The sequence below is a fragment of the Mus caroli genome, unplaced genomic scaffold (assembly GCF_978045245.1).
Source record: "Mus caroli unplaced genomic scaffold, Mus_caroli_1 scaffold_11, whole genome shotgun sequence".
Classification (NCBI taxonomy): Eukaryota; Metazoa; Chordata; class Mammalia; order Rodentia; family Muridae; genus Mus; species Mus caroli.
Window position 1 is genome coordinate 95,908,183 of NW_028227266.1, and position 14,622 is coordinate 95,922,804.

Here is a 14,622-nt window from a genome sequence, read left to right on the forward strand (position 1 = left end):
GCACAGTTTTACAGACATTATCTGTTATGTCCATGTGTGCAGAACAGGCAGAATTAGTTAAAAAAATAAATAACAAAATTCATTTTATATAAAGGCTGATCATTAGAATAACAAAATACTCATAGCAAAATGTATTATTTAAGCCAGTTAAGGAAAAAAATTAAGTAATAATCTAAGCAATTATTCTCTAAGTACAAGCATAGGACATTCCCGTATGTACTCTCACTTGATGTACAAGCAAGGACCGAGTGGAGTCCCCAGCACCCATGTAAAGCTAGACAAGGCCATACAGCGGCGCAGGCCTGTAACCCTAGACTAACCAGCCTGGACACACAAGACGCTGTCTCAAGACATAACAAACTGAAAACTCCAGTCACAACAGAAAAATGGAGACAATTTTTCCTGACAGCACTAAAAGCTAGCTACCCAGTTGAGGTCACGAGAATAACTGATCAGAGATGTACTTATTGCTGTGAACGGGAGCTAATGGAATACAAGGTTATATAGAAGACGGGCATTAGAAAAAGGAAGAAAAGCAGATAACAAATCATTAAAAAGAAATTATTTCAGGATCCAGAATGTGGCCACATGGAGTAACTCTGGATTTGAGGCCTACCACTCCAAATATGAAACAAAGAATACTTTATATTGATAATAACTATGTGCCATTAAGAAAATTAAAACTGAAAAGTTGTATCATACTAAAATTTAAAACTTTCCCTCTTTGAGAGAACCTGTTAAGAAAGAGTGCCAAGACTAATTTGCAAATCGTATGCCTGACAAAGTAAGTATTGCTACTCAGAAACTGGACAACCCTTTAACAAGATATTTAGCAGAATTTACAAATGATAGATAGGTGTATTCAAACAAACACAGAAAGTTTTCAGTCATCTGCCATTTGGGATGTAATGAGATACACAGCTATTTATTGCTAAAATTTAAAAGGCTGACACGTGGAACACCACATCAGAAAACAGAATGACCCATTCCATAGTAGAGATGCATGTAAACTGTAGCCTCACTCCTAGGTTCTGACTGGACAGAGACAGACAGGCAGACTTGCTGAAATGCCTACTTATGAATGTTTATAGCAGCTTAACCTACAGTGGCTAAAAACTGAAAACCCACACAAATGTCTGAGTTAATCAGGGGCTACTGAGCTGTAGTTCATCTATAATGAATACTATCCGCCAACAAAAACCTAGGCTAAATAAATCTCAAACATTATGCTCCTTGAAAAGACCTGCCAGGCATGACTTTAATTATATGAGATCTTCACTTTTATGATATTCTGCAAAAGGCAAAACTAGAAGGGCAGAAATGAGATTTGTGGCCACCAAGGGAAAGTCATTTGGAAAGACTGCCTGCAGGTGATCTGAGAGAGTTCTTGGGATAAAACTTAACTCTAAACTCAAGTGAGAGTGACATACGAGTCTGACAGGACAGCTGAGGAGAACTGTACAGAGCAAAGGAACTAAAGGAAGTGGAGCAGTGTAAGCTGGGGTTAGCTACAAAAGGTCAAGCCAGCCAAATCCTGAAATAAGTGAGGCAGATGATTTCCAGACCACATTTTTTCTTTCTTTTTTTATTAGATATTTTCTTTATATACATTTCTCCCCTCCCCACCCCTCATGGTTTCTCTGTATAGCCCTGGCTGTCCTGGAACTCACTTTGTAGACCAGGCTGGCCTCAAACTCAGAAATCCGCCTGCCTCTGCCTCCCGAATGCTGGGATTAAAGGCGAGTGCCACCACGCCCGGCCTTTATATACATTTCAAATGATATCCTGAAAGTCCCTTATACCTCCACGACCGCCTCCCACCCCCCCCACCCCCACCCCGCCGCCCGAGTTCTGGTAAGCTCATATTGTTGTTCCACCTATAGGGTTGCAGACCCCTTCAGCTCCTTGGGGGCTTTCTCTAGCTCCTCCATTGGGGGCCCTGTGTTCCATCCAGTAGATGACTGTGAGCATCCACTTCTGTATTTGCCAGGCACTGGCAAAGTCTCATATGAGACAGGGTCTCTTCAGCAAAATCTTTCTGGCATATGCAACAGTGTCCAGACCCCATTCGTACTGAAGAGCTATTGGTAGTTGACAGCTGCTAGAGTAAGTAAAATTACATTTAAAATTTGAGTGCTGTGGCTACTGGAACAATTTCCACACTCCAGTGGATGGTCGTCCAACACCCATGCACAGAAAGGCAGCCCCAACTAGGTGGTGTGTGTGTGTGCATGAAATTAGGGGACTGTACTGAGAGGAATATAGGGGTGTTGGAGGTTTATAGGAGTAGATATATTTCACTGTGCATGTATGAAACTCTCAACAATACAGATCTTTAAAAAGCTGTGCTAGTTAGTCTTTTGTCAATCTGATACTAGAGTTATGTAGGAAGAGAGAACCTTTAAGGGAAACCGCCTTCAACAGCTTGCCCTCTGGGCATGTCTGGGCAAGTAGAGGCATTTTCTTGATAATGACTGAGGTGGGAGGGTCTAGGCCATGGTGGGTGGTGCCACCCCTGAGCAGAAGGTTTTGGGTTGTTTACAATCAGTAGCCGATGGACCGTAAGAAATGTAAACAGTGTTCCATGGCCTCTGCTGGAGTTCACACCTTCCTTCAGGTTCTGGCCCTACCTGAATTCCTTCCTTGGCTTCCCTCAGTGATCTACTGGGATTAGGACAGGTTAAGTCAAACAAACCCTTGCTTGCTGCTTTTGGTCATGCATTTATCATACAACAGAAAGCAAACTAGGACAAAAGCCAAATGTGAAAATTAGCAACATATGAAGTATTTGGAGCTGAATGCATTTCCACTATGCAAAAACATTTAATATGTTTATGTCCACAAGTAAAATACCCAACAAGAATCTTCCCAGAAGCAGCAGGTATTTGTGACAGAAATCTTACTTTCTAAAGGGAATACAGCTGGGATAAGGCTCCTGATAGTATTTGTCTAGCATGAATTGAGCCCGAATTTCCCAGCACCCACGAATGCACCCACTCACACACGCTCCTGGGCAGGAGCTGAATTCCCTGATGAGCTCAAAAACCTGAGTTCAAATTTAAGAAAATGCACTGCATGCAGATGCACTATCACAATCTTTTCAACTGCAGACAAGAAAGACTTTATAGCCAGAGAGAACACAAAGAAGAGAAAAACATCAGATTGTCAGACTGCCTGCCTCCTGAGTACCCAGCACCACTGGGTAAAAAGGTATTTTATTTATTATTATTATTATTTTAAGATTTTTTTTTATTTTATTCATAAGAGTACACTGTAGCTGTCTTCAGACACACCAGAAGAGGGCATCAGATCTGATTACAGATGGTTGTGAGCCACCATGTGGTTGCTGGGAATTGAACTCAGGACCTCTGGAAGAGTTAGTGCTCTAAATCACTGAGCCATCTCTCCATCTCTCCAGCCCCAAAGGTATTTTATTTTTATGGCACACGAGTAAAGCACTGTGCTGCAATGCACTTAACTCTTATGTCAAAATGAACATGAACACAGCTAAAATATATTAAATCTGCAATATTATCTCATATACGAATGTAAGATGTGGATGACATAAGTATTCTAAGCTAAGCAAATAATTAATGGAAAGGCCTGGGAGCCATGGTACAGGGTTAACAGTTCTAGCTCTTGGGAGGCAGAATCAGAATCAGAAGTTCAAGGTGACCCTCAGCTACACAGTGAGTTCAAACAAAGTCTAGGCTAGCCCTATCTCAAAACAAAAACTAAACCCCAAATACTATGTTATTTTAGCCTTACTCCACTTCTCCAGTTTCATATCAATAAGTAGATTTTTAAAGGACATTTTAAACATTTTAGAAATACTATTTTGCATAACCAACATAATCATGTTTTACAAAAATAGCGAGAATTAGGAGGATCACAAGCTCAAGACCCGCCTAGGCTAGGGTGTTCCGAGACAAGCTAAGTCAATTTAGTGACTCAATTTAGTCTCAAGATAAAAAGAAGGCTGAGCTGGGCGTGGTGGCGCATGCCTTTAATCCCAGCACTCGGGAGGCAGAGGCAGGCGGATTTCTGAGTTCGAGGCCAGCCTGGTCTACAGAGTGAGTTCCAGGACAGCCAGGGCTATACAGAGAAACCCTGTCTCGAAAAACCAAAAAAAAAAAAAAAAAAGAAAACAAAACAAAAAGAAGGCTGGAAGCATGAGGCTCTTGGTTTACTTTGCAGAATCAAGATGAGGAAGTTTCTGAAATCAAAACTAGCTGAAAAGTCTCTAATTACCCATGCAGGAAGTTCTAGGTTAAAAATCACCAGAAATGAGAAAAGGGCTCAAGGGTTTCTGACAACTATCAGAAAAACAAGAAAAAGAAAAAGAAAAAGACACAGCCTTAGTCAGCCCTGGGGAAGCAGAGTCAAGTGGAACTGGTCTACATCGCAAACTCCAGGCTAGCCACGGGTACAAAGCAGACTTTGTCTCAAAGAGCAAAAGACACAAAGAAAATGACAACCCAGAAAAAAAATTAACTGCCTTAAGTCTCGCTGGCTGTAGACAGGCTTCTCGGCAGCCCACTCCAAGGGCCTTAATGCAGGCCCTCAGGATCTCCTGCCTCGCTCCCTCCCTCCTCATAGTGCTTTTCTCCTCTAACCCAGTGGTATGGCCCTGAGTCAGAGGGAATGCATTGTGGCCGTCAACTAGTCTGCTAATGTGAACATTTTACTATGTAAACATCACACTTTAAAGTTATTTCTGTAAGTCACTGTTTTCTTCACTGGCTATTCCATGGAGAGAACAGCCAAGTTTGAGATCAAAGAACATTAAAAAATCATTATAGCATCAAAAAATCTCTAGATTATGAATCTTACTGAACTATAAATGGCATAATATCTTTGGTACATCCAAAGTAACCTCAATTATCTCTTCTTAGTCAAACTACCTGGATCAGTGTGTGTGCTAATAGTTCATAGGCCGTGGGCAGGGGCTGGAACAACGGCTTCACGGTTATGAGCACCGGCTGCTCTTCCAGAGAATTGAAGGTCAATTCCCAGCACCCAGGTGGAGCTTCACAATAGTATATGTGTAACAGCAGCTCTAGAAGATCCGATGCTCTCAAACGGCACCCAGAATGCATACACAACACAGACGTATGGGCAGGTAGAACCTCTCTCTCTCTCTCTCACACACACACACACACACACACACACACACAGTTACACACACACACTCTTATAGGCACTTGTTGGGTAGACTGGTACACATCTGTAAGTTAGCACTCTTGAGGCTAAAGCAAAGGAACCAAGAACTGCAGACCTGCATGGTGAAACACTGCCACCCAGAAAGGGAAAGAACAAAGAGAGGAAAGGGAAGAAAGGGGAGGGACCAGGGAGGAAAAGGAACCAGAAGAGTAAAATAGCCAAGATCACTTAGAGAAATAAGATGCAAAGAAATATATTCTATGCATCAATCTACAGCCTTGTTTAACTCAACAGCTTTATAAGACAATTAGAACTCTTCTACTTTATGTTTGTCTAGTAAGTTTACCCACCTCTAAGGAGCTGCTTGTATTTGCTTATGTACATAAGAGAAAATTTCTGGCATGCCAGTGGTCAACTACGTTAGTACTTTTTACCAACCTCTTGAGTAAGCAGCACAGTTGAATAATTCAAACTCAGTGTAACCAGGAGACTCTTTAAAAGCACAGATTTAAAAAAAAAAAAAAAATCCGGGCGTGGTGGCGCACGCCTTTAATCCCAGCACTCGGGAGGCAGAGGCAGGCAGATTTCTGAGTTTGAGGCCAGCCTGGTCTACAGAATGAGTTCCAGGACAGCCAGGGCTAAACAGAGAAACCCTGTCTCGAAAAAACAAAACAAAACAAAAAACAAAACAAAACAAAAACAAACAAAAAACAAAACAAAAAACAAAAACAAACAAACAAAAACCCTCTGCAAACAGACCTTATAAGAAAGCAGGGGCTGGCGAGATGGCTCAGTGGTTAAGAGTGCCGACTGCTCTTCCGAAGGTCCAGAGTTCAAATCCCAGCAACCACATAGTGGCTCACAACCATCCTTAACGAAATCTGATGCCCTCTTCTGGAGTGTATGAGGACAACTACAGTGCACTTACATATAATAAATAAATCTTAAAAAAAAAAAAAGAAAGAAAGAAAGAAAGCAGTGTGCCCACCGAGGGCTTCAAAGTGCTGTCCCACCCAAGCTGACCATGGTGCATAAGGACTAAGCAGAGAGTGAGGGGATGGGAAGGCAAAGGACGACGTCTCACTGAAGAGCAAGCAGTCAGTACCAAGCAGACAAATCTCAATCAACCTGCTAAGAACCATGAACCGTCCAGGTGCAGACACAAAAGCAGTCGGAGTCTCAAACTGCTGAACCACTAGAACCCGTTCCAGTGTCTACAAAAAACTTTTACTAAACAAATTGGGGTAGGGGCACAGGAACCTAAGAATATTCCAGATTCTGTTGAAGGAAAAGGACCAACATGCAATAACTGAATCCAAGACTGACGGTCAGACGTAAGCTGCCTTCCTTCTGAGGCTCTGAGTGTGCCTGGGCCAGGATCCTTGTGAGACAGGCAAAGAACTTCCTACATGTGCAAAGTATTTCCTGAGCAGGTCTGCACGACTGAGTCGTGTGCACATCTTTAAAGGTGCTTGACTTTACACAAACCTATTTTCTCAGACAAATGGAGTTTACTTTGTAAAAGCAGAATAAACAGGCTGACCCATTTTTCTGTCTCCAAGTAATACACCATCTCACAAAAACAAAAACAAAAACAAAAAAAGGTTAACCAATCTTGGGGCGTTGGGGGGGGGGTTGTTTATTAAAACATATGGTCCATCTCAAAATCCAGTAAACCTCATTAGGGAATTCTTACCCCCAATTTTTCTTGTGTAGCTATTTGTTAACCAACACTACAGACAGAGCATTAGCTCCATGACTTTTGTATATAAGTCAATAAATATTTTTTTTCCAAAATGGATAGGAACATTTCCTATGCAGTAATAGATTACCATCAAAAAACTAGATTTAGGGGGGGTATTTAAGGTACATGTAGAGTTTCTAATATAGTAAAAATTAATAGGGTATTCTTATTTTGCATACTAGAGCAAAATAAAGACTAATAACATCCAAAAATGCTGGTCAACTGATAAACTATCAGGAAACTATCACATAGATCAAGATACAATTGTAGAACATCAGACTAAGGACTAAAAAATCCACTGTGGAAACAAAATATGCAGAAGGAATATAATATATATTGAGGTAAATTTCCCCCATAAAGTATAACTTAAATCTATTTGCTTCCCTTTGCATCAAATTTGAAAGCTGTCCATTAGTTTTCTATTTCTTTCCTGCTCCAATCACATTTCTAACCCCTTGTCCTGTAAACACCCAATCAAAATCACTAAATCAGATCAGGTCCAATGGCTAAGGGCTCTAAACATAATTTATATGCCAGGGACTGGTGCAATGGCTCAGTGGTTAAGAGCACTGACTGCTCTTCCAGAGGTCCAGAGTTCAAATCCCAGCAACCACATGGTGGCTCACAACCATTTGTAATGAGATCTGAAGACAGCTAGAGTGTACTTACATATAATAAATAAGTAAGTAAATAAATAAATAAAGTCTTTTTTAAAAACACTAGAAGTCTCAACATTTCTTCCTTGCTCTAATATACTTGCCTCACTGGATTTCAGAACACACTTTCTGTTTCTCCTGCTCCCCCTGCCCCGCCCCCTTCTCTTTTTGAGAGGATCTCATTAGTAGACCAGGCAAACCTGGAAATCTGCCTGCCTCTGCCTCCTACCTGAGCGCTGGGATCAAAGGCAGGCACTACCTCGCCTAGCTAGCTCTTCTGCTCTGATAATTCCTGTTCTAATCTTCTTAAATTTAATATTTTACTTATTCATCTTACATCCCACTCACTGACCCCTTCCTGGTGGCCCCTCCCACAACCCTTCCCTAGTCCCCGCTCCCCTTCTCCTCTGAGCAGGTGGGGACCCTGGGTATCATCCCACCTGGCCTTTCCTCTCCCACTGAGGCCAGACAAGGCAGCCCCGCTAGAAGAACATATCCCACTTATAGGAAACAGCTTTTGGGGTAACCCCCGCTCTCTGTTCTAAGCTTTTATTGGAGATTTGAACTTAAAAGTCCCCATGCTTAGGCAGTCGCACTTCCCTTAATGTACCATCTCCAGACCCTTGCATGAATATTTTTAAGTGAAACTGGCAGACACCCTAAACACTCTGCTTCTAGATGAAGAATAGTGAGACTACCAACAGCTGCCTTTACACGCTTTGCCTTCAGACTTCCAGTACAAAGCAAACAATGTCATACTATTCTTATAAACATGGTCTTAGAATTTAAAACTATCCTAAGGGTTCTTGGGAATTCTAAAGAGTCCTAGCCCTTCCCCACCCCCTACACTAATCCAGTGCAGGGAATAGTTTAAGAATACCGTTTTAAGCTGGGCGTTGGTGGCGCACGCCTTTAATCCCAGCACTCGGGAGGCAGAATCAGGTGGATTTCTGAGTTCGAGGCCAGCCTGGTCTACAGAGTGAGTTCCAGGACAGCCAGGGCTACACAGAGAAACCCTGTCTCGAAAAACCAAAAAAAAGGAAGAAAAAACAAAAACAACAAGAATACTGTTTTAATAGTTTAAGAATTCTCCTGGTTTTCCAATCCATTGGAATGAATTCTCACGGGGGATGTCTCAACGTTTAAGATCTCTCCCCACCATTCATAGGTTCAAATCCTACTACGTAAGGTAACAGTAGCTGGGCTTTGGGGAAGTGACTAGATATTGAGGGCAAAGCTTTCTGTTTGGAATTAGTGTCATAAACGACCCTACTAGCCAGCCCTTCCTACCGTCTGAGGGCAGAGTGGGGATGGAGGCTGAGGAAGCATGGCCTCACCAGGCAGGCATGCAATCTGCCATCACTGCATCTGGTCTCTAGAACTGGAAAAAATAAACGCTAACTTTTTAGATGCCACCTGATTTATGGTGTTTTGCTATAGCAGCCCAACAGGTCTTTGCAGGATGGATCTGGAGACAAGGCTCAACAGTTAAGAGCATTTACTGGGCAGGTTGTGGTGGCCAATAACTTTAATCCCAGCACTGAGGAGGCAGAGGCAGGAGGATCTCTGAGTTCTAGGCTAGCTTGGTCTACATATTGAGTTCCAGGACAGCCACAGCTACATAGAAAGACCCTGCCTTGAAGAAAAGAAGGAAGGAAGAAAGAAAGGGAAGAGGAGAAGAGGAAGGAGGAGGAGGAAGAGTGGAGGAAGAGACAGCGGTGGCGAAGTATAGGAAAGTACTTCCTGGTCTTGCAGAGGATCAGGAACGAGTTCCAGGATTGGCCTGCTTGGGTTCTTACAAACATGTGTGTATATATATATATACATATACACACACACACACACACACACACACACACACACACACATATATATATATATATATATATATATATATATATATATGCACACACACACCTATACACCCAAATACACATGTGTGTGCACACACAGACATAAATATATAAAATTTTAATGTTAAGGTTTATTTTACTTGATGCATACAAATGTTTTGTATCATGTGTGCCTGAAGTACAATGAAAACTTAACCTTATTTACATTTTTTTTCTTTTTTGCAGGCTACGATGATTTGTCTCTGTAACTTAACTAACCCAACCAATGACCTTATAAATTCTGAATATTAACTAGGGCAAAGGCATAATGAGCTCAAAGGGTGATTTATAGTAAGCACGAGTGCTGGTCTGTTTCAAATGTTCCTATTTAACAACACAGCCCCAAATCTTTCTGGGACCCTGATGAGCCCACCTGAGTATACACTATTTTAGTTATCAGGAAAGGAACTCAAAGGCTCCCGTGTTAAGAAAACCCTTGCTTAAGAGTGAATGCCACTATGAAAGGTTACTCTTGGTTCTTTTAAGGTATACTGAGCATAATCCAAAGAATAACTGTATGTGAGGAAGTCCAGGCATAGAGCCTACAAAGACACACCTCTCCTGTAGTAAGGTGAATTTTACAACTACTAGTGTATATAATTCTATCACAATAAACAAACCTAGCAATTATGAAAAACACACTAAATTACTGCCAAAATAAACAATTTTGATATATAACTTAGACATGTTCAATTAAGAATATTACCAACATCACCTGAACTCTATCTATGTTCAGTACATACAACACTGCCAGAACATTACACAGAACAGAATTCATGTACTGTGTAACTGTCAAGATGTCTACAATAACTTAGTCCTCATTTTACAAGCATGAAAGTGTTTGAACTTGGGGTATTTGTCTTGACATCTGTATGTTTTCTGTATTTTGATTAAATGCCCTTTGCTACCACCTACTACTGCGTCTACAGAGTATATGTACATATGGAACCACTATGTACGAATATGAGATGCAATAGGAAGGAGGGGAATTCACAACACACGTACCTTGCCCCATTTAACATTCCACTACTGTGTGCGTACTAGACTTCTTGAGAAGTGGAAGAAATGAACTGATATTTTTTAATCCCATACATAATAATTCTCCATTCCAGCTCTCAACTAAAACAAAAAGCCTACATAGAATGGCCTAACTTCACAAGTGTTTATAAACACAAAGTGATGATCCTAGTACAACTGGAAAATATCCACGTTCAGACTAACATTTATATCCTACACAAGTATGTACTTTAACAAAACTTGCATATATATGCAAGGACTCTAGAAGAGACCATTGTCAACTCTGCTCTACAAGAGAAGTGATTAAAGACTTCTGTCTATTTCTTAACTCAGAACAAAATAAAATACCAACCTGAACTACATCTATGGTCTTCTAACTTTCAGGTGTTTCCAGAAGATCTAATTACAAGTAGAAATCCAACTACAAGATGACATCCTTACTTTCTCCTACTCTGCCCCACCCCCACCCCCAACACACACACAGGGAGAAAGAGGGGGAGGAGAGAGGGAGAGAGAGAGATTAATAAAATGTTCTAAGGGGCCAGGCAGTGGTGGCACACGCCTTTAATCCCAGCACTTGGGAGGCAGAGACAGGCGGATTTCTGAGTTCGAGGCCATCCTGATCTACACAGAGAAACCCTGTCTCGAAAAACAAAAACAAAAGAAATGTTCTAAGGGCCGGAGGATGGAGCCCTGTGGCAGAGAACTTGACTAGCAGGTGCCAAGTACAGGTACTGCAGAAATTAAATTAGCCCTTTACTGGCAGTAAGCATTTTAGAAACACAAAAGGCAAACTGCTACTCATAAAATTAGTAGTTGTTTAAATGCCAGAATAGTGGACCATTCAAAATTGGTGAATCATAAATGTTGAATGACGTGTGTGCCAACTATGTAAAGTACTGTCATATTGGCAATAGAATCTCCACACATTAACTCAAAGCAAACAACCATGCAAAGAATGCATACACATATGTATGTATCCCTTAAAGTGGCCGATCCAAGAATCAAACCACCGAACTTTAAAATACTACTTTATTCTGTTATATAGGTTAAAAAGTTAATTCACCATAGCGATTTTTTTGTGACAACTTTATAGTCTTGCAGGTAAAAGTCTTAACGTTGCTCTATTATTTCTCTAAATAATTGGGAAGGAACATATCGAATGGAGGAACAAACTTGGCTCAGCAAAATGGCTGTAGCTGGGGGATCAGCAAACCAGACTTCGGGCTCCATACTAATCCTGTACACATATATAATGAAATATTCATCTAGTACTCGACGTCTCTCAAACCATCCATACCCCTTCTCCAAAGCTGGCAGTGCTGGAGGGTCGGAGGGGGGGCTGCCTTCCCATCTCTTCAAAAGAAGAGAGAGAGAGAGAGAGAGAGAGAGAGAGAGAGAGAGAGAGAGATTGATTTCAAAGTCACTGCCGCTTTTGCACCATCTCCCGCAAACGGGAGCAGGCAAGGGAGAGAAAATTTTCCGAAGCTGGAAATAACCTCCGCGCACCGCGGGCGAGCACTGCAACGCCTTCCCCGTCGGCTACGACGCCGGCCAGCAGCAAAGGCGCAGCGGCGGCCGGAAACAAGGTCGCCCGCGAACGTGGGCAACGTGAGGCCCAGTCGTGCGGGGCGGGGAGGCCGAGCCTGCTCCCATTTTGTCGCCATGGCCGAGCCTCCTCCGCGAGGTCCGGATCCGTGTGCCTCCGCTGTCGCGCAGTACCAGACGAGCTAGGCCGCGACTCACGCCCTGCCCCCCGCCCAGGCCCGGCGTGGCCTTCGCAGGCCCGCGGCCTCCAGCCCGCGCGCCCCAGCAACCTTACCCCCCGGCAAACAGATGCACCAGCGTGTCCCTCTGGCTCATTCTCTCTTCTGCATGTCCTCCGGGAGCAGAGGCGGGACACGGACCCAGCAGGCCGCCACGGCCAGCGGCGAGGGCCAAGAAGGGGGACGCCAGGGAGTGGGCGGAGCCGCCGCTGCGGAAGGCCACCCGCGATCCCACCCCACGGGGTTCCTGCTCCAGCGAGCTCCGCCGGACTGCGCAGTGCGAGTCCTGAGGAGTCGGAGGTCCCTACATAAACAGAAGCTCCTATTGGCTTAGGCCGCGTGACGTCACGAGGTTCGCACGCCTCTTTCACGTGATCGTCCAGGGGGCTCCTCAATGAAGGGCCGCGGGGCAGGACGGGAGTGCTTGCGGGTGTGTAGTGGGTCGACTCGCACTCTCACCCTATGCGCTGATCAGAAAGCCGCCCAGCCCTCGCCACTTACCTGCGCTGGCCGGCTGGGACGATCTAGGATAAAACCCCAGCGGCCCAGGGCCACAGCAAGTTTGTGGGTTTAGAACTGAGCCTTTCTGCTTCCCGGTGTTTGCCTTGGAAATCTCTTGTGCGAATATACTCGCTTGCACTCTCACAAACAGTACGGCATTAAACATGATCATTAAACATAAGCGTTAAATTGGGATCTGCTGTGGAGTGGCGAGATAAATCGTTTTTTTTTTTTTCTTTTGGTCAGGAAAAAGATGCAAAATCTCACTTTGAGACCAACCCTGGCTGCTCTCTGGGGCTTGCCCTCCAACTCACAGAGACCTGCATGCCTTAGACTCCCAAGTGATGGGATTAAAGGCGGTCCACACTCTGGAACATTCCTGAGATGGAATGCTGACGGAGAATTCCTGACAGGACTAAGGTAGAGTCACATGAGGGGAAAGTGTTCAGTAAAAGGCAAGTAGATTAAAACGTGAAGGTTTACTACAGGAATAAACGAGCTACTTATTTTACTAATCAACACATTTCTTACATGTATATGTAGGACTAGGGAAAGTTTTCTTTCTCTAGAAAACGGCCATGATTTCAATTTTTTGTTAACTGCTTATTATTTGCAAGGTACAGATGAATCGTCAAAATAATATAAATAGATATCAATATGCTAATCACACAGAAGGAACAGAAATATATCTCATTATTTCTTTCTCTTCATCCCCCTCCCCCATAAAACTGCCCTTCCATTTGCAGGGGCCCCATCACCCTTTCCAGCCCACATGAAAATTTCCAGAGCCACTTACACGGGCACACCTTGACAAAATTCTAACTGCTTTAGCTCTCTCCGTGTTTGTCCGGCAACTAAATTCCTACAAAACGTACAGACTGCAAGTGTTCATGCCACTGTAAAGGACTGAGTGTGTAAATTATTTAAAGCATTTCAGCAGTGCGGAGAGTCAGCGATATTGTGTTCCTTATCTGATTATTATTGTTGGGGGAGGGGCACTGCAGCCAAAGTCCTTGGCCCAGGGCTTACCCTACTCATCCCCAGTACAGCCTGACTTCTGAGCTTTACTGTTGAAATGAGAACAGTCTATTAGAGCGGGAAAGGATGACAAAGGGGCAAAACTGGAAGAGCGGACACAAAGAGTGACGACAACCCTAGCCAAATGACAAAGATTCCCGCAAGACATCCAACGGGTATTTTCTTTATATGGCAGTTGTGTTGAGACACAACTCCCAGGACACATGGCTCTTTAAAATGTGTGGTTTAGCCGGGCAGTGGTAGCGCACAACTTTAATCCGAGCACTTGGGAGACAGGGGCAGGTGGATTTCTGAGTTCAAGGCCAGCCTGGTCTACAGAGGTAGACAGAAGGACAGCCAGGGCAACACAGAGAAACCCTGTCCAAAAAAAGTATATATAAAGTGTGTGGTTTGGTGGGTTTTAGTGTATTTTCCCGGTTGTGTAGCCCTCACCTACCTATTTCCAGAACGCTTCCTCACCCACAATGCAACCACATGTTTGTTAGGAGTCGCTCCCATTCTCCTCTCCTCCTCTTCCCTACAAACCACTGATCTAGTTTCTATCCCTCTGGTTTTGCCTATGCCGCACATTACTTATAAATAAATACATATTTCTAAAACTGATGTGTGGCCTTTGGTGTGAGGAATTTTTCACTAAAAGTGTCTTCGAAATCCACTCGAGTGTTGCTGCAGGATGGGTGCTTCATTCCCTTTCACGGCAGAACCTCTTTGCTTGACTGAATACGATGCGTTTTCAGAGAACCGAGCCCTTGTTTCCACTCTGAGGCTGTCCCCAGCGCTGCGGCTGTGAACAAGTTCTATGGGCATGTTCTTGTACCGTCACAGTCATTCCTGGGTCGGTGACA

General features: G+C 43.3%; 1 protein-coding gene across 1 annotated transcript in view; it reads right to left on the reverse strand.

The window, feature by feature from the left end:
* Slc25a36 (solute carrier family 25 member 36) overlaps positions 1-12,530 on the reverse strand; it is a 38,387-nt gene extending 25,857 nt beyond the window's left edge. Inside the window, exon 1 of the mRNA XM_021172824.3 lies at positions 12,295-12,530. Coding sequence (XP_021028483.1) covers positions 12,295-12,335 — 41 coding nt within the window. The 5' untranslated portion in view covers positions 12,336-12,530. The remainder of the gene's footprint in view (positions 1-12,294) is intronic.
* Positions 12,531-14,622: the final 2,092 nt, after the last annotated feature.